Below are 20,737 nucleotides of genomic sequence, written 5' to 3' on the forward strand. Positions count from 1 at the left end.
TTATATTTTTAGACAAATATCTATGATATTAGTAAAAAAAAATCAAATTTCTATTAATATTGAAAATTTCTCATTTAAAAAAAATAGATCTATGGATATACCGATATTTTCAACGCTTGCTCTTAATACAATGTCAAATTAAACATAATATATATAAAAATAATACAATATAATATTATATAATACACTAGAATGTACCAAACATCATCAAAAGTAATTAATTTATAAAAAGAAATTTGCATGTTACATCATTGATCTTCATCTTCCTAACTAGTAGTTTTCATTTGTTATTAATACTTTTGGTCAAGCAAATGAACAAAAGTTGGGGGTGAAGCTTGAAATTACAAGAGAATATTATATATAATTGAAAGATATTTACCATAACAAATATTAGGCCATCTCTTTTGAAAGTAAACAAAATGATTAAGCGCATTAATTTGTATGAGACATAAACACACAAACATATATATAAATATATATTTATCCATATATATAAGCTTAAAGTAGTGAGAACGAAATATGCCAAACTATGTCTACTTCGAACTTTTGGATATTTCGTCACCCCTTATTAATCCAATAAAGTGATATTATACCAAAATAATGACCCCAGAATACTAAAAGAAATTATAATTAAACAAACGTGAAAGATAATAATATACTGGTTAGTCAAACTATATACAAATAGTCAACTTTGATATAGTGTATTTTTTTTTCAACTTCGGTTTTGTGTTTTGTGAATATGAAAACCCTAGATTTTCTTTGCGTTATAATAACTCAAGTACTGTATTATTGTTCATCCAACAAGCAAAAATGTGTGTAATAATTATAATGATTAAGTATGAATAATGTTTACTTATCATTTGACTTTTGAACAACAGTATAATGTGAATAACATTATTAATTATTTAGTCTTTAAAGGGATACATTGCTACTTTCAAACAACAATATTGTACTAAAAAGACTTGTTTGCATACTTTTTATCTATGATCCATTTATAGAAAATAATAAAAATAAGTGTGGTAATCTGTGATTGTTACCGATAATTATTTAATATGAACTTCACATGAATTTAACCGTGTGAAGGGATACAAAAATTTCTTTGTATAAACTTGTTTATGATTTCAATCAAAAAAAAAAAAAAAAAAAACCTCTTCAAACAGAAATAAAAAGAAAAAAAATCAACAAGATTATTTCAATAATCATTAATTATGGATTTCTTAGTCTTATTTATGATCAATTGTTCTTAATATTTTGATGAATTTAGTGTATAAGGATCAATATATATAATATTAATAAATAAATTGGCAACACTTAGGCCATCTCCAATATAATTTTATTTTAAAGTTATTATTTCAACTTAAAATTAAAATAACTTCAACTTAATTGGACTTTATTTGTTATTGTGTATTTGAAGTGGTGTACAGTGCTAGCTCCTTCATATATGAAGTATTATTCATTTGTGTAGTATAAATTCGAAAAATACCATGCTTTATATAGTTAATTAATTTAATTTTTTATTTATTAATTTTTTGTTGGGAATTTTTATTTATTATTTATTTAATTTCATGATTATTAATATATTAATATTTATAATAAAATAAAATTATATATATTACAAGTAACACTAGCTAACAATATTTACATACAAATTACATTTTATTACAAAAATAAATAGTACTAATTAATTAACCAATTAAACAAATATATTAATTTTTTATTTATAATTACTAGTTAAATATAATAATTTGTGAAATAAATTTATTGTTGAGAATTAGTAAAAGTGAAAGAAAAAAATAGAATATATATTTAAAGAAAATTAAATAATGTTATGAGGTAAGTTATGGTATAACACCACTTGATGCGACATACCCGTCAATATTAAATTGTTACATCAATGGCGATATGTAATGTTGGAAACCATATAAGATGCTCATAGCAATAATAAAAAAAAATTGATGAGCAACCAATAAAAAATACATCAACTCAGCTCATGATGTTATCTCGCTTGGAATTCTAAGGGTCTGATTGGTTTGCGATTTGAAAACTGTATTTTTTAAAAGTGAGATTCTGAAATAAAAATCTGAATTTAGTGACTAAAAACATGTTTCTGAAAATGTGATTGGTTCAATGTCTGTAAACTGTTTTTGAGTTTTAAAAAATTGAATCTGTGATTGGTTCAAGTGAATCTGAATATTATTTTAATTTTATATATTCTATATGCATAGGTTGTATGATTTTAAATTTTTCAATAGATTTAATTAAGTAAAATTTAATAATAGTGCATTGATTATATTCATAAAATTGCTTCAGTATATAAGTGTTTTATTGCTTAAGTGTATATATATAGAAGATTTCTCAATGGTTACTACCCATAGAAGAGTACTAACAATTATGATGATGTGACAACACAGTGACTTGGTATAACAAGTCACTAATAGGTAAATATTTTTTTTCTATATTAATTTCAAATTTAGTTATTTTTTATAATAATTAATGTTGTTTCCAACTGATGAGAGATACTAACTATATTTAGAAATTGACATGCATTTGAAAAATGAAAAATTTACAATATTATATTTTTATAATAAATACACGTTTTTCATTAGGTAACCCTTCCAAAAATTTGAAAAAATCAAAATTTATTTTTAGAAATATTAATTAACAATTATAAATATGAACCTTTGATTTTAATTCAATAATTAATATTACCCATATATTTATATATATATACTCGAACAGTAGAGTCAAGTCTTACTAAAAAAATTAGAAAATAGAGAAAACATATATACAGATAAAACATAAAATGATGTTTTATCGTTTTCAAATGTATAGGCAAAATTTTAAAATCAGATTTAGATTTTGTTTTAAAAAATGACTAACCAATCACATGATTATTGTGGGTCCTACATACTTTTAGTATTTGGAAACATAAAATTGATTCCTAACCTGATACCAATCAGGCCCTAAGTTTTTATTTCGAAATATATTTTTTTGGTTGTAGCAATAAGTATAATAGTATTTTAATAATAAAATTGAATCATTCATTTTAATTAATGAATTGAGGATGGTCATTTTTCACTTCATTAAAAATTTTACAACCCGCCCAACTCGAATAAACCGCCCAAACCAACCCGAAAAAACTGCTAAAAAACGCAACCCGAATAAACCGACCAAAATTTAAACCGCCCAATTATTACATTGGTCGGGTTGAAAATAATTATCAACCCGCCCAATATAACACAACCCGCCCAATTAAGAATTTATTATTTTTAATATATTCAAATAAATATATAAATTAATTAAGTTTTGTTTTAATTTTTTTACTATAAATTTAAAATATTGTTTTAAGCTTAAAAATATAAACTTCACACTATTAGTACTAGTATTTAAAAGAAAAAAATTACAAAAATGTTAAAAAAAAAATACCACTTTTGTTTGGGCGGGTTGACCCGACCAACCCACCAAAAAAAAATACCATTTCGATTTGGGCGGGTTAACCCGACCAACCCGCCCAAATTATTGGACGGGTTAAAAAAAACAAATTTCTTAATTGGGCAAGTTACGGGTCACTTTTGCTAACCCGATTATGACATTGGACGGGTAAAAATGTCTTGTAACCCGACCAACCCGCTCAATACTCAGTCCTACTTTAAAGAAGTCAATATGTAAAAAAAGTAGGTAAATAGTTTAAAATCTACATTGGATGCTCTAAATGCATAGGTAAAATACATTTGTACAAACACCAATAATTACAAAGTTAAATGTAGCTAAACTTTAAAGGTGAATGTTAATATTTTTTTTCATCTTTTTTCTTTTCTCTCTCCATTAACTTTTTTTTTTTTTAAATTTCATTGATTTTAACTAAGGGTATTTGCAGCATAAATACATAATATTTCACATTTGTTATATATAAATACTTAATCTTTTATTTTTACTGTAAAAATACTCAATATTCAATATATGCTAAAGATAAATACCTAATATTTTTTCTTTGCGAAAAAAATACATAAAGTTGCTAAAATATTGCTTCAGTAAGTACCTCATTTGTTAAAGCTGTTAAACATGTTAACAAAGCAGAAATTTGTCACTCTGTAATCAGTCAATTTCATCATTTTTTTTTTAAAAAAAGTAATTTAAATTAGAAAAATGAATTAAAAAGACATTTTAAACTAATTCAAATTAAAAAAAAATACATGTTTTGAGGATAAAAATACTCAAATTACGGAGTGATACATATATGGTGAGCCAATACTGAACAACTCTAACAGATGAGATATTGACAAAAGCAATATTTTAGCAACTTTGGGTATTTTTATTGCAAAGGAAAAAGATTAGGTATTTATCTTTAATATATATTGAACATTTGATATTTTTGCCGTAAAAATAAAATATTAAGTATTTAATTGTAACAAGTGTGAAATATTGGTTAGGTATTTATGCCGCAAATACTATTTTAACTAATAAATAATATTTATAAATATAATATTTAAATGATGTAAAAAAATATAGATAAGTTGATATACAGTGTAATATAAAAGTGTGAGGTAAAATAAATAAAAAATAAGATTTTAATAAAATATTTTGGGAGAGGGAGTAAAGGATCCGTTAATATTAATCTAGATCGGATAGAAATCAGCTCTCCTTATCAATATCATATTATCATACATATATAGCACTACACTAAGTTTTATGACATCATGATAAGGTGATAATTACAACATTCAATATAGAAATGCAATATTATATTGTATAGAAATTGTATTATTTTGTATAATATTACTGCGCAACAGAATGATCTATCAAAGGATATCATTTTAATATGCAACATAACTTTTTTTCCAGAAAGAACAATTAAAATATATGAAAAGAGAAATTAAAAAAAAAATCGAAAACAACATGCATGTAGATGAAGAAGAAGAAAAAAGAAGCACATTATAACGAGGTGAGGAGTTGATATGGTATTGATGGTAATGTGTGCCTACCCAAGCGTGTGGCAAGCGTGTACTTAGAAAGTGATGAAAGTAGTAATGAGAAGACTACGCTGAATCCAAAAGAAAGATCGAGATTTAGTTACCCATTTGTTTATATATTTATCTATGTATTTATAGGGCCCTAAAATATAGATGTATAGCATAATAATAATAATCTAAAATCCTTAATCACAGGGTCAAAAAGTTATTAGCACAGAAAGTTGTTTGGATAAATGGTGGTCAAAGTCAAGAGCAAGTACTTGGCTCGAACAAGGCACTGCTGAAAATTAATATTAATTGATCAGTGGTGATCATAGGGAAAGAAAAAAAAAGATAAGGATTAAATTAATGAAGGAATGAAATGTAACACTTATCTAATTGTATAGGAGTAGTTTTGATTAATTACTATATTATTATTATTATGATATCATATATGTTTAAGTATAACCCGACATGATCAGCTGAATTTAGTCGGTTGTAAGTGCATTACAGCCTTATTTGCAATTAATTAGTGCCAAAGATGAGTTAGACGACCATAAGTTTGGCTTGCACTTTTCTCTTCGATCGATCTAAAAGTTGTTGACGTCGATACGACAAGGAGACTTGATCATGTGAAAATAATGGATTATACATATGATGATCATGTGTTTTCGGCTTTGAATCGAATAAAAAAAAAAGGAAATTTTAGTTTCTATGCATCATATTAAGTGTTAATTAAACAATATGCTAGGCATATTAAGTATTTCAAAATTATGTCACTTTTTGTCACTCTACTAAAAATATATTTATCTCTTCCCCTTTCTCTATTCGCATTTCTCTCTTTCCTCTCTCTTTCTTTCGGTTCACTCTCTCTCACCTCACGCCACCACCAACACCACACTAAATATTGCATTTCGAACAGATCTGGGCATAATTTTTTAGTTATTTTTGTAATTTTTTTTAGATCTAAAACTCTGAAATCCGCAGAAAATCGACATTGCTCGATGGGGCCTTCAAAATTAAGATTTTCATGAAGAAAAAAAATGATTTTGCTCGATGGTGGTCGATAGTGGTTCGATGATGCTTGATGCCAGCTTGATGGACTCGATGCAATTCTTGCTTGCAAGAGATATAATTTTTCACTCGGGTGTCTGTTTGGATTTTTTTTTTTTTTGTATTTTTTTCAAGATCTACACGTTTTACATGCTCATATGCATATCTGTAAAGGGTAACACTTGAAAAAAAATACAAAAATCCAAACATACCTCATGTTTAAGACATGTTTTGGTATATTTTCAAGTTTTAAACTTCAAATATGTGAATATGAGAATGTCAAACGTGTAGATGTTGAAAAAAAAAACCCAAAATAAAAAATAAAAAAGTACCTCAAACGGACACTCAAGTGAAAAATTATGTCTATTGCAAGAATCGCATCGAATCCATTGAGCTGGCAGCGAACCACCATCAAACCATCATCGAAACACCATTAAGCAAAGTAGTTTTTTTCTTGAAAATCTTGATTTTGAAGGCCCCATCGATCTGGCATTGAACCACCATCGAGCAATGTCAATTTTCTATAGATTTCAGAGTTTTAGATCTGAAAAAAATCGCAAAAAAAAACTCAAAAATCATGCACAGATTTGTTCGAAATGCAGTATTTATTGTGGTGGTGATGTTGGTGGTGCCGCGAGGAGAGAGAGAATGAACCGAGAGAGAGAGGGAAGAGAAAAGTGAGAAGAGAGAAGAGATAAGAGTATTTTTGGTAGAGTGCCAAAAAGTAGCATTTTTTTTAAATCTTTAATATGTCTAGCATATATTTTAATTGACACTCAATATTAAGGATAGAATGTGAAATTTCCCAAACAAAAATGGCAAAATGTTATAAAAAATTTGACTTTCTCTTCTTACTAATTTTGGAGCACAATATCTCCGTTACAAAATTATTGGAAAACTATGCTCCAAAGTTGAATGTTAACAAAATTGCCCTTGCAGTTTTTACTTTTCCTTCTCTCTCTCTTTTTTCCTTCTCTCTAACCACCACACTTGACACTTCTCCTTCTCTCTCTCCTCTCCATTTTAACGTCAATCAAAATCTCTACCGTTAAAAATACTAACTTCGAGTCTAATAAATCTACGAAAATCTCATTATGTGCTTGATTTTTTGGTTTTATCTAGTAAATTTACAAAAATCTTCAGTCAAAGCACTAATTTATATATTTCAAACGCACAACAAAATGATGCCAAAAAAAAAAAACGAACAAAAAAAAATCTTACTCAAAATTGTTCAAAATATATTAATTAGTGTCTCAAATAAATACACACATAAATATTAGCTTCACAAGACTCTTACCCATAATTTGTCTACTTTAAATAACAACAAGGATGAGAATTTTGTGGGTTTAGGCATGGGACTCAAACTATGTGTTTTTAACTAAAGATTTTGATTGAATCTAGTTGACTAGAGTGAGAGTCCCTAGTGTGGTTGAAGATAGCTAGGGAAGTGTTGTGGGTTGAGAGAAGGAGAAAGGAAAAGGGAAAAGGGAAAATGGCAATGGCAATAATTTTGTTCAAATTTAACTTTGGAGCATAATTTTCCAATAATTTTATAAGGAGTTATGTAATAAATTTGATATATTAATATAATTACTTAATTATTATCTAATTTTGTATTATATATTATTTTGATAATGATATTTTATAATATTTAAATTTATATTATTATAATTATTAAATATCTAGTTTTGTATTAAATATTATTATAATATTTAAATTTATATTAATATAATTAATAAATATTTATTTTCAATTAATTTTAAAGGTATATTTCGTTAAATATTTGTAATATTCCATTAAAGTTAACAAAAAAAAACCGTTAAAACCAATCAAAACCGTTAAATACACACTTTTTATATAGAATATATATTTATATAATTAGAGTGTCCCATATAAAAAATATGTGAATCATTTATAAGAACAAGAGTTATTATAGTAGAAAAATTATGGGTAAGTATCTTATCAACTTATATATGATGTGTACATGTTTAAGACACTAGTTTATATATTTCTAATACTTTTGTGCATGATTTTTTTTCACATTTTTTTGGCATCGTGTTGCGTTATACAAAGTCTTCAAAATACATAAATTAGTGTCTTAAGTCGTAACCAAATTAATTTTCGTGGATTTATTAGACAAAATTAAACAATCATGCCAAAAGTGTTCGAAATTGTGAGAATTTCGTAAGTTTATTGGACTCAAACTTTGTATTTTAGGAGAAGGAAAAGTAAAAATGGCAAGGGAAATTTTGTTCAAATTAATTTTTGGAGCATAATTTCCCAATAATTTTGTAAGGGGATATGTAATGAATTTGGGGTATTGTTATGGATAGAAAGTCAAATTTCCCAATGCTAATTATATCATTTTGTGTTTTTGATGCTAGCTTAGCATAGACATTAGAATTAAGAGTAGGTAAGAATCCATCTAAAAATTAATTAGTGATATATAAATGGGTTAACTAATGTTCTTATAATAAATGACTAACATATTTTTCATATCTTATTAAAAAAAAAAACATATTTTTCATATGGGACACTTTAACAATATAAATATAAAAATTAAACTTTTGAGTACTTCATGATAAAGAAAGATGGGTTTTACTTCAATTTTAGTTCAATTCTAAATTTAAATATATATATTTTTTTAGAAATATAATAATAACTTTTATGTTACAAAAAAAGTTAATCATATATTTGATTTTGATTAAAAAAAATTCTAGCTATATTGTGACAGTCAAAATCCCGTGATCCGCAGGGGAAAGACCAGGTAAAAGCTGTACAATCTTATATCGCCTGGAGAAGGTCAAGTGTGATGATTCTAAGACTGTGTAGGTATGAGACTACACAGTTGAAGATGGCTTAAATGGATTGATGAGTACTACCTATATCAACAAGATGCGTCTTCTTTTTGGTAGCCCATCACTTGAGAACTCCAAAGTTAAGTGTGCTTGACCTGAAGCAATTTTATGATGGGTGACCTCCTGGGAAGTTTTCCCAGGAAGCGTGCGAGTGAGGACAAAGCAAGCTGAAAATACTTGTGTTGGTTTGTAGGACCAGTTGTTATTCCAGAAACAATCATTGTGGCATGGGGCGTTACATATATTTAACAAGTTTGTGATAAATATGTATATTTATGTTAGAACAATAATAAAAATATAACACTAAAAAAAGTTTGACTAAAGTCACTTGTAGGATTAATTTTTGTTGGTTTTATAGCAAACAACTATTATTAATTTCTTTAAAAAAAAACATATGTTTTAGACTAAGACAGTGCTTTTCTTCAAATATACTAGTTAGTTATGTCAATTGTTTTCACTTGCTTTGAGACATTGTAATGTCAAAATCTATACTCAATTTGGTTAAACAAAATAATGATGAACAAATAAAAAGTAAAAGGGTTTACATTTGCAGCCAAATAATGATGAACAAAATAATGATGAACAAATAAAAAGTAAAAGGGTTTACATTTGCAGCCAAATTTGATGTCAAACTTGTACCTATGTCACATGTAACAATAATAATGTTATATTAAGAAGAAACCAATAGCTATGTTGTTTTGCATTTGTTAGGAGGAAAGATCTTTATTATATAAGAGGCAGGTATGGTCAAAGGAAATTGAGACTTAATTTGACCCATTTGATTTGCACTTGTGAGGGGTTTTAAAGTCTAATATGATATTATCAATCTCATCTTTATGATTTGATTACTTTTTACCCACCTAGATAGCTACGGTCAACACCCAAAGACCCAAGTCAAATATATGTATATTTCAACTTGGGTCATCTTATGTGTGTTTCTGCACTACACCAATAATACCACTAATTAATAATCTTCTCTTAATTATATGTAGTTTTATCTACCTCTCATATATTATCTTCTTCAAGTGAGCTTTTCTAGCATGGTGTTACAGCAATAGTTTTCTTCTGTTATAGTAAAGAGGTTTTTACCTTTTACTGAGTATAAAAATCACATGGAATAGGTTTTCACCTACCAAAAAAAAGTGCATAAAAAAATGATCTTTGTTTAAGTGATTCTCCACCTAACTTGCAACTCTATATATAGTCTTTTTTTCACTTTAATTTTTTTGGCTTTAAATTATTGACACGTTAAGGAAAAATATAATTTATATTTTCCCATAAAATAGAAGAGAAAATCAATCTTATTATTATTCTGAAGTATTTTATATGTATAAAAAAAGTATGCACTTTTTTATTCTTTTGATAAATTATTATATGATCTTGAGAATACGTTATGATAACTATTAAAAATTAATGTTCTGATTAGTATGCTGATATAATTAGAATATTTGAGACAAAGGGATTTTTTTTTTTAATGCCCACTTTTTTGTAAAGGGCATGATTGTATAAGCAGAAAAATAGAAGAAGAAGAAGCAAGCTTTTATATATACTATGTTTTATATTCCTTAATTGTCTTTTGGAACTGTACTTCTATATGATGCTTTTTTTTTAGTGCTTTTCAGTTCTTTTTTTCTTCTTCTTTTGCTTAGAGACTAAACCAATCCAATCAAGTAACATCAAATAGAGCAATAAATAAAAATTAAATACAGAAGCATCTTTATTAGTAATATCATAAAGAAGAGATTGGTGTGAAAGAGAATCCAGTTAATACTGATTTATATATATATTTATATGAAGCCCCACCAATATGAGCTTCTATAATCTAATTCCATTCTCTTTCTGTCAAACCATACAATTCTATTTGTACAGCAAGACTATTAGAATTTAATCTTGATTGATGGTTTATTAATTTTTTTTTTAAATGGCTCAGGTAAGAAGAAACAAAAGTTGAATACCAATCACCAAATTAAGTTCAATCATATGAAATATATTTCTAGTTACTAGAATGATTAGGACTATTATGACAATATGAACCGCTACTAGGCTTGTTTAGTCTTTTTGTCTAATTTTTCTGTCCTACCAGTAGATAAATACTATGTTCTATATATTTATTTTAAGAGCTATTGAAATTCTTAACATGAGATTATTATTTATTCACTAATGAGACAATGATTTCTATCTCAAAAAAGTTGAAATAGGAAATATATTGATAGTTTCTGTATTTACTTTCTACCAAATTGTCCATTTATATCAAAACACAGGCTGTTACATCAAGCCATGGTTAATTTCAGAGTCTAATTTATAGATAAATTTTAACCCTTTGTCAAGAACAAAAAAATCTAAGTTTAAGTAGTAAAAACAGTTGAGCCAATAATAATCACAACATGTAAAGCCACTATAAACAAATAAATATATTATTGTACAAATCCCACTATGACAAAGACTAGTCTAGCAATATGCATGGTTCCCATGCTTATCCTACTACTACCTGTAAAGATTAAAAAAAAATTATAATAATAAAAAAAATCTTAACATTTGGATACAACTATATATACATTGATGATAAAAATCTTGACCGTACCAAATACTAATTCACTAAGACTACACATACAAACATAACTAAGATCATGGAAATCATACTTTTAAGCCACACTTTCTATAGTTTTCTTCTTTAATAAAAATAAATTAGAAGAGAGATTATCCTTTTGTAGAAGCATGGTAATTTCTGACTAGTTGAAAATCTAATAATGGTAATTAACAATATATTTATCATTTTTTTTTTGTACTGGATTCTTCTGCATATGCTTTTTTTTCCCTACAATTCCTTAGCAGAACAATAATTGAAAAAAAAATTATTAATTAAAGCTGCTGTGCTAACCAATGGGGCCTTTTCTCTCAAATTTTGTACAGCGAGACAATGGAAGATATGTAATTATAGGGTGTTTTTATGGTTGGGCTAGGAAAAGGGCTTTACTCGTGGGTTCTTTTGTATTCCCGACTCGTGAATAGTTTTCGGTGTGATTTTTTTTATAACTGTGTATATTGTAGTTATTTAGAGCATTCTGCAAATTTTTAGAAAATTCTGAATAATTTACAATACCAAAAACTAAATTCAAACATGTTGTTTCCATACACATAAAAAAAATTAATCACGCATTTAACAATCTGTTTTTAAACTAATTTTCAGCACTGTAAATTATTCGGAATTTTCTGAAAACTTGCAGAATGTTTTAAATAACTACAATATATACGGTCATAAAAAAAATCGCGCTGAAAATTATTCACAGATCGATAACATAAAAAAATCACACCGACCCCTACCATAAAAATTCCATATAATTATAATACAAATCGAAACATAGAAAAAGCAGCTTTACAAAAGCACAACGATATTTACATAAGTTGAAAGAGATTGTTTATATATATATATATATATATAATATTCTATTCTATATGCTGATTATATAAGATCATCATATAAACCCTAGATGAATTTAAGACAGCCAACAAATAATATATACCAATACCATTACCAGATGTCAACTTGTTATTGGTTGATTATTATGCTGTGCACATGAGTATAGTGACATGGCAAGCCATGTATGGTGAATAATTTCCTCATTATTACTATTAGGAGTTAATTTGGCTAATTAATTGATAAATTGATCATATTTAATAAGCTATGTATATAGCATAGAACCAAGTACTAATATATATACCTATTTTTGTTGATAGATCATGGATTTGATAGTGCTTAGGAGCGTGAACTATGAATACATTAAATAATTAAGAAAAAATATGCACTCATATGGAGGCTGATTAAAATATTAATTTGTAAGATTCTGGCACTAATTATTTACCAAAGGTTGTGTTAATTTGGATTTTTTTCAACTACAAAAGGGACAAGGGTGCATATTAAAAATTGATGGTTAGTATTGAGTTGATTAAATTGATGTATTAATTTGGTGAACAGATTATTAAACAAAATTAAGAAAATCTAAGCATGATGATCAAGATTAGTGAAGTAGGGCCTTGAGCAAGTTGCATGGAATCCATGTCGATGAATCTCATTTTATTTTATTAGCTTTGATGGGAAGCAAATCTTGTAGTGAGATACCATAGCATATAAGATGAAGATCATGTAATCATACTAATTATAGTATCGTATCTATTATTATTATTATTATTAGTATTGTTTTTCCTCTAAATAAACTATATAAAGTTAAAACAATAACTAGTGAAACTCCTACTCAACACATGTTAACACACACAAAAATCAAGGAAAAATTATAAAAAAAAAATCAAAGGGTATATAGATGAACACTGCCAAATTTCCACACGTATCAATGAGTTAGTATATAAGTTTAGTATAATAAAATAAAATAGTTTCTAGAAACTTATGAAGGTGCAACATTCCTTACAATAAAGAAGAAATTACAAAAGTGGCAATGAGTTAATAATAAAAAGAGAAATGGGACTTATTATAACCCCACATCATCTCCAAAATGTTATCCTAATCTGCTATGAAAAGACATTTAGAAATATAATAACATAAAAACAAAAACAAAAAAGTAATATAACAAGAAACCCTCCACACGGTGATCTTCTTTTCTAGCTTTTTAAGAAGGAACACACATATGCTTAGCTGTTAAACAAAAAAAAATTAAACTAATTAATTATAGAGTCTCTCACTTTTCTTGATTATCCGTACTAAACACGGATTAGCAGTGTCCGATTCAAATAATTAATTCTTGGGAAATCTCAAACGATACTATGACTAATACAAATGGTTTTGGCTCTTCATGGAAACTAAGGTTGGTGGCTGCTGTAGTCCCCCGAAACAAAATCAGAATTGAGATTGTATTTGATGACACTTGTGCAAAAAGACATTAATATTGGTAAACCAAGACTCAAAGTGGTCTATTTTTGCTCTTGTTAATGTATGATATTTGGATATAGATATATAGGAAACATCACATAAATATAGATATATATATATGTTTTGGACAATTTTTCTATAAGATCTTCACTTTAAGCCCTATCGGTAGGACTTTCAGTGTTTCTCAACCCGTGAACAGTTTTCGGCGCGATTTTTTTTTATGATCGCATATATTGTAGCTATTTAGAGCATCCTGCAAATTTTCAGAAAATTCCAAATAATTTACAGTACCAAAAACTAGATTCAAACATATTGTTTTCCACGGCATAAAAAAAATTAGTCACGCGTGCAACAACATGTTTGAACCTAGTTTTCAGTAATGTAAATTATTCAGAATTTTCTGAAAATTTACAGAATGTTTTAAATAGTTATAATATATATGGTCATAAAAAAAATTGCGCCGAAAACTATTCATGGATTTAGAACACTGAAAGTCCTACTGATAAAGCTTAAAATACATAGCTTGGTAACTTCAATCCTCGTCACCAAATATTATATAGCTTTCACAAGATTTGAAGGATTAACTATGATGAGGAAAAAAAAGTTTACTATCACAGCTCATCACAGTCCACTCAAGTAACTAAATTAATAAACAAATAAAGAAAGATTTGAAGTACCATAGCATAGCATAGCATAACATGCATCTAAAATTTGGTGTTGTCATTAAGCATTACCATTTCAAAAAAATCAGGAAAAGATAACACGTGTCCCTAATGACGTTTCAAAACCATCAATATTTATCTATATTTTAATTCCCCCAATACCAAAAATGGCATCCAACAAATCATATTTTAGTAAGATTTTAAGAGGACTACATCTACATGTGTCTATCCTCCTAAAGAAGAAAGCAAATTCAACAACTGTTGAAAACCCATTGGTCCTCTTGTAATTTTCAAGTTAAACAATTCCACCACCCACTAATTGTATATTTTATGCTTATTTTCTTAGGTTATGCTATATAGGGTCTAAAATTAAAAAAATAAATAAATAATAGAAAACACTCTTATAGTGTCTAAATGCATAAGCCCTATGTGAATACGTGGCCTCAAAACATATGATTTTATTTTCTCTTTTGTCTCACTTTGGCATCATACAAATACTAAAGTAATAGATTTATATCCTTTGTTAAACTTTGTCACCCAATGTCTTGGCAGATCTTTATTAATTGGATTCCCAAAATGACCTCATATAGGAGTCAAATATTGTCTTGTACAGCATCACATCTTATAAGCCACTCGATTCAATAATATAATGACAAGATCATCACCAGTTCAAGGGTCAGGATTCATAGATTGCCAAAACATGTTAATAAAGTTGTTGAACACTAACCCTGTGATAAGCTAGACCCCACAAAAAAGTGAGAATGTGCAGAGTATATTTTGGTCATTTCACCAAGTTGTGTGATGGAATTTAAAGAAAGATCACCATGTATGTACCTTAAACAGTAGAAAAGATAGGGATGATTTGAAAATGACAGCAAAATGACTGATGGGAAAAAGTAATGCCTTTGCTGCCAATATAAATATGTAGCAAACACTTACACCATTTGCCATAGAATTTGGAAGACAGCAAAACCTTTACCTAAGCATCCATATCACTGCAATAACCAAAAAAAAAAGAAGCTTTGTGTTTAGTTTTTTATTATCTCTACATGTATTGGGGAGCCATGGCTGGTCATATGGGTTGGGGTATATTAGAAGAGGAGGGCTGGAGGAAAGGTCCTTGGACTGCTGAGGAAGATAGATTGCTTATTGAGTATGTGAGGCTCCATGGTGAGGGAAGGTGGAACTCTGTGGCTAGGCTTGCAGGTAATAAAATAATCATCTTTTATATACCATATCACTCATACATATAAGTGACTACTAAGAAAGAAGCATAGTATTGGTTAAAATTGGATATGGTTTATAATTTTATTACTATATTAACAAAAGATGGAAAGTTCAACAGTAAACATGATAAAGTAGCTATATAGTTGCCAAGCTTATTCATGATAAGGTTCTAATTTCATTAGTGGTTCATATGCAGGACTGAAAAGGAATGGAAAGAGCTGTAGATTGAGGTGGGTGAATTATTTGAGGCCAGACCTTAAGAGGGGTCAGATAACTCCACATGAAGAGAGCATAATTCTTGAGCTTCATGCTCGATGGGGAAACAGGTAAACAAGTTATGAATAACTAAAAAAGACTTGATTCACTTTTTCTTATTATTAACAGAAAAGCTTACTAGTGTGAAACTTGAATGCTTTAGGTGGTCAACAATAGCGAGAAGCTTGCCTGGAAGAACTGACAATGAGATCAAGAACTATTGGAGAACCCATTTCAAGAAAAAGCAAGCAAAAGTTACTTCTGATGCCTCGGAAAAGGCGAAAGCTCGCCTCTTAAAGAGGCAGCAATTTCATCAACAACAGCTTCATCAGCAGCAGCAACAGCAGCAGCAGCTGCATCATCAGCAACTCAATCAAATGGACTTGAAGAGAATCATGGCTTTACTCGATGGTGATAACGAGCACAACAAGTCTGCACAAGCTGTACCTCAACTCAGGCAAGAAATCACCACTGCGGCATTTCCTCAAACAGCTGATGAGCAAAGCTTCCTTTACACCATGCTGAACGAGAACAACAATGTGTCAGCTGTCCCTGAGGCACCCATTACTGAGGACATTCTCTGGGATGGGTTATGGAACTTGGATGACTTCCATGGCAATGGTGCTGTTAACTTCAATGCAAACTGTTCTACTGCCAAAGCTAATACTCTGCACAACTTGGTGGTACCCTTCTGTTGACTCAGCTCTTGATTTAGTCAACGCTTAGCCTTGTAAGATTATTACTATGAGAAAGGCTCCAATTAGTGAGGAGCTTTCAACTATTATTTGCAATATTAATTTTGGTGTGAAAACTTTTTGGGTTGTGAACTATACAATCCAGACAAAGCTGCCTTATTATGTCCAATCTCAATAAAAAAAATTCCCAATTTTGCATGAAAAAAAAATTAATAAATGTACTTAATTAGGCTTTTAACAAATGATTATTCTGTGTTTAGTGATTAATAGACTCGTTTCTTCTTCTTTTTTTTTTATATAATAATTGTAAACTATATCAAATATCAATTATTCTCTTATTAAGGCAGTAAATCTTGTACTTTTTTCTCGAGAATCAAACAGAGGACAAATCTTATTATATACCTTGAAGAGAAAATAAGCTAAGCCTAAGAAAAACAAAGAGGGTGAAAACGACATCGTATAAGAACATAAGTGTGTTACGAACAAAGTACATCATTGATTACGGAATGACCTTTTATTTTAATTTTAATTTTAATTTTCTGTGAAACAATGGACAAAACTTTTTTATATGCTTCTAATGATATCTGTGTTCCCCATTATTCTTTATACTACTCTTAAAATAACAAAAAATACTATAGTCTTTTTTTTAATAAATTTATTAACATCAATTATTAATATACGTATCAGATAAGAACTAGATTTTGATTCTATTCATTATGATTATTTTATTGTGTTCTATCTTTTGTGAATTTTATTATTTTATATATTCTTGTCCACAATCTCTCTTGTTCAGAATCATTAGCTGATCTTTTCTCACACAAAAAAGAAGAAAAAAAAATCATGTACGTGTGATATAAATATATATATAAATATAAAGAATTGTATAATAATGTGCAAGAAGCCAAGATTTATTGTTTGTATTTTTTTACAACGTATATAATAATAGATACTTTGATCATTTTAACAATATTGTTTAATAATACCATTAAGAAAAGTAATAATTACTTAATTCTAGCTATTCCCTAAGGATTAAAATATGTTCATATTATGTAGAGAAATAGAAAAAACAGGAATTAAGTGGGTATCTAAACAATATGAAAATCAAATCCTAGGGAGATTCTTTAAATATTTAACTAGTTAAAATTTACTTTAAGAAAAGAATATATTAAGAAAGAGAAATAAATCTTTTTTTTTTTTGGTTATTCTTCTCCGTATTGAAAATAGAATGTCTTAACTTATACGAGAAAGTAGTTGTAGCCCAAAGGTGGTACGAAAATAATTAAGCAAAAACAGCATATCAAAATGCATTCATATTCATGGTCCCAAGTCGAATTGAAAGACCATTCCCATAATAAAATAGCCTTTTTCAAATAATCTTCTTCTCCTTAAATGATTATATTATTGAAAAATTTTATGGTAGAACCTTTAAAAAGAACTCTATCAATGGGATTATTTTGGTTCTCAACTCGTGGATGGTTTTCGGTGCAATTTTTTTTATAATCGTATATATTGTAATTACTTAGAGTATCTTGCAAATTTTTAAAAAATTCTAAATAATTTACAGTGTCGAAAATTAGTTTAAAAACATATTGTTGCACGCGTGACTAATTTTTTTATATCCGTGAAAAAAAAATATGTTTGAACCTAATTTTCGGCATTGTAAATTATTCAGAATTTTCTTAAAATTTGTAGAATGTTCAAAATAACTACAATACACACGATCATAAAAAAAAATCACACCAAAAATTATTTACGGGATAGAAATACAAAATAATCTCACCAATGAGGCTCTTTTTAAAACCCCTACCATAAAATCCTCGTTGTGGGACAAAAATTCGTATATATTATTATTATTATTATATATTTGGGACAAAAATTCTTATGTAGTAATACTTAAATTTTTAAATAAATATTTTTGTGGTGGAATTTCTAGCTGTTAATGTTTATTTGGTGCACTGTTGGTCATTGATTGCCAAGGATCACGCGTTTGCACCAAATTAGATAAAAAAAAAATACTACATACAAATTTAAGTGCTATAGATAAAAAAAATTGCAGCAAATTTCCCTATTTTATATTATTATTATTTTTAACTAATTTTGTGTTTTATAAATAATTTTACTTTTAATTATATAATTTTGTTATCATTTTATATGTATAAATATACATAGAACTGTAGATTAATATTAACTTATCTAAATGTAGTAACATTTGTAATTTGTATATTTATACTATAAAATATACAACTATTTTACACCTTATATGACATTTTTTTTATCATTTTTTTATAATAATAAGATTTCCATTTTATTTAAGTTGGTATGGCCTTTTAGGTTTTTCAAACATATGAGATTTTTTTCCATACATGTAACTTATATCATAATAAAGTTATTATTGTACTCGATTTTAGGCATGGTGACATGTCAAAAAAAATGCTATATTAAGGATCTCGAACCTGTTAGCTATTTCATTCAATGAAAAGATGAACAAAACTTATAACTTTCATGTTCTCACAAATTAGGCACACATGTGCTAGCAAACCTGTTCTCATAATGTAAGCTACTTACGCTAACAAGAGGAGTTTGGTCACCGGTAACAATATTTTATTCTTGTTCATTTTAAATAGCTTATAGTATACTAACATAGATGCGTGATTGCAAACCCTTGATAGTCTTCATCAGTTCGTTCATGATAGGTTACCAAACGCTAACAGGATTGAAAGCGGAAAACGAAAGTCACTAGTTACCCGAGATACAATTAAATTAAGTTGGTTATAACTTTGTATGTATTATTTACGGGCTAAGCTCAATAGCTTAGGCCCAACCCTCAAATGTAACTCTAAACTCCTCACTGTAAATAAAAGGAGAACGGATTTGAATAGGGGGAGGCAACTCTTAGTGCCTATAGACTGAGAAATTCCTTTATTGTTCAAATTAGTCCTTATGTAATCAAAGTGAAGGAGGACCATAGAATAATCGGCGATGCAAGTTTGCCGGAAACTATGATTCTCCAAACTCAAATATCAATAAACATCATAGTATTTATTTCTTTCAAATCTCAATTCTTGAATCCATGCTCTAAGATCTCTAAATTGACGAAAAATCGAGTCAACAGTTATATTATGTGAAAATATGAAAGTTAATTAGTAAAAAAATAATCATATTATAAGATAGTTTTTTAAAAACTTATGTTAGAAAAAATTATTAATATGAAAAAACATATTTATTAAAGCCAGTTACTCAATAATTATATTTATGGAAATTCAAAATTTCCCTAAAATAAAGTGTGTAGCTATTTTGGGGGAAAAGTTGAGAACTACCAATTTTTAGGAGTAGTCAACTAAAATTAGACACTAAATATATTTATTTAAACTTTACTCATTATTATCATGAGACTTCCCAAATTACTCTTATTATTCTAAGTGTTGTTGTAATGTGTATTATATGTGTTATATTATAGTTAAATTGGAAATGCATTCTAATTGTAGTGTGTCATATATATGTGTGTCAACTATATTTATAGGAATGTATTCAATCTATGAAAAATTATTCTTTAAAATATAAAAATCAAGGCTTAAAATGTAAACCATAAATCTTAAAATGTAAACAACAATCATTTAAAATATAAACATTATAAGACATAAAATCTAAATCACGATCCTTTAAAATTTTAACATCAAGGCTTAAAATCTAAATCACAACTCTTCAAAATGTAAACCACAAAGACTAAATATAAACAATTACTCTTTAAAATTTAAATCGCGACTTGTAAAAAGTTAAACCATAAGGCTTAAAGTTAAACTACTAGACTTAAAATCTAAACCACGACTATACAAAATATAAATCATAATCTTTTAAAATCTAAGTCACGATTATTTAAAATTTAAACTACTACTCTTTAAAATTTAAACCACCACAAGGCTTCAAATTTAAACCATAAGGCTTAAAATTTTAAAACACAAGGCTTAAAATTTAAACTATGACATTTTAAAATTTAAACCACAATACTTAAAAGTTAAACCACTAGGCTTAAAATCTAAACAACGATCGTATAAATATAAACCATGATCCTTAAAAATCTAAATCACGACTCTTTAAAATTTAAATCACTAGTCTTTAAAATTTAAACCACAAGACTTAAAATTTAAACTACGACTCTTTA

General features: G+C 27.7%; 1 protein-coding gene and 1 long non-coding RNA gene across 2 annotated transcripts; one reads left to right on the forward strand and one right to left on the reverse strand.

The window, feature by feature from the left end:
- Nucleotides 1-14,946: 14,946 nt before the first annotated feature.
- Nucleotides 14,947-16,144, reverse strand: LOC133819691 (uncharacterized). Its single transcript, XR_009886415.1, has 2 exons — nucleotides 16,023-16,144; nucleotides 14,947-15,396 (listed from the first exon to the last, which is right to left on the reverse strand). It is a non-coding gene; the product is annotated as an uncharacterized LOC133819691 (long non-coding RNA).
- Nucleotides 15,390-16,884, forward strand: LOC133819690 (myb-related protein 305-like). The gene is made up of 3 exons (XM_062252992.1): nucleotides 15,390-15,607; nucleotides 15,825-15,954; nucleotides 16,047-16,884. Exons 1-3 carry the CDS (start codon nucleotides 15,451-15,453, stop codon nucleotides 16,579-16,581), a joined length of 822 nt encoding a protein of 273 aa, XP_062108976.1. The 5' UTR covers nucleotides 15,390-15,450; the 3' UTR covers nucleotides 16,582-16,884.
- The last annotated feature ends 3,853 nt before the right edge of the window (nucleotides 16,885-20,737 follow it).

Source organism: Humulus lupulus, chromosome 2 (assembly GCF_963169125.1).
Source record: "Humulus lupulus chromosome 2, drHumLupu1.1, whole genome shotgun sequence".
In the NCBI taxonomy this organism is placed as follows: Eukaryota; Viridiplantae; Streptophyta; class Magnoliopsida; order Rosales; family Cannabaceae; genus Humulus; species Humulus lupulus.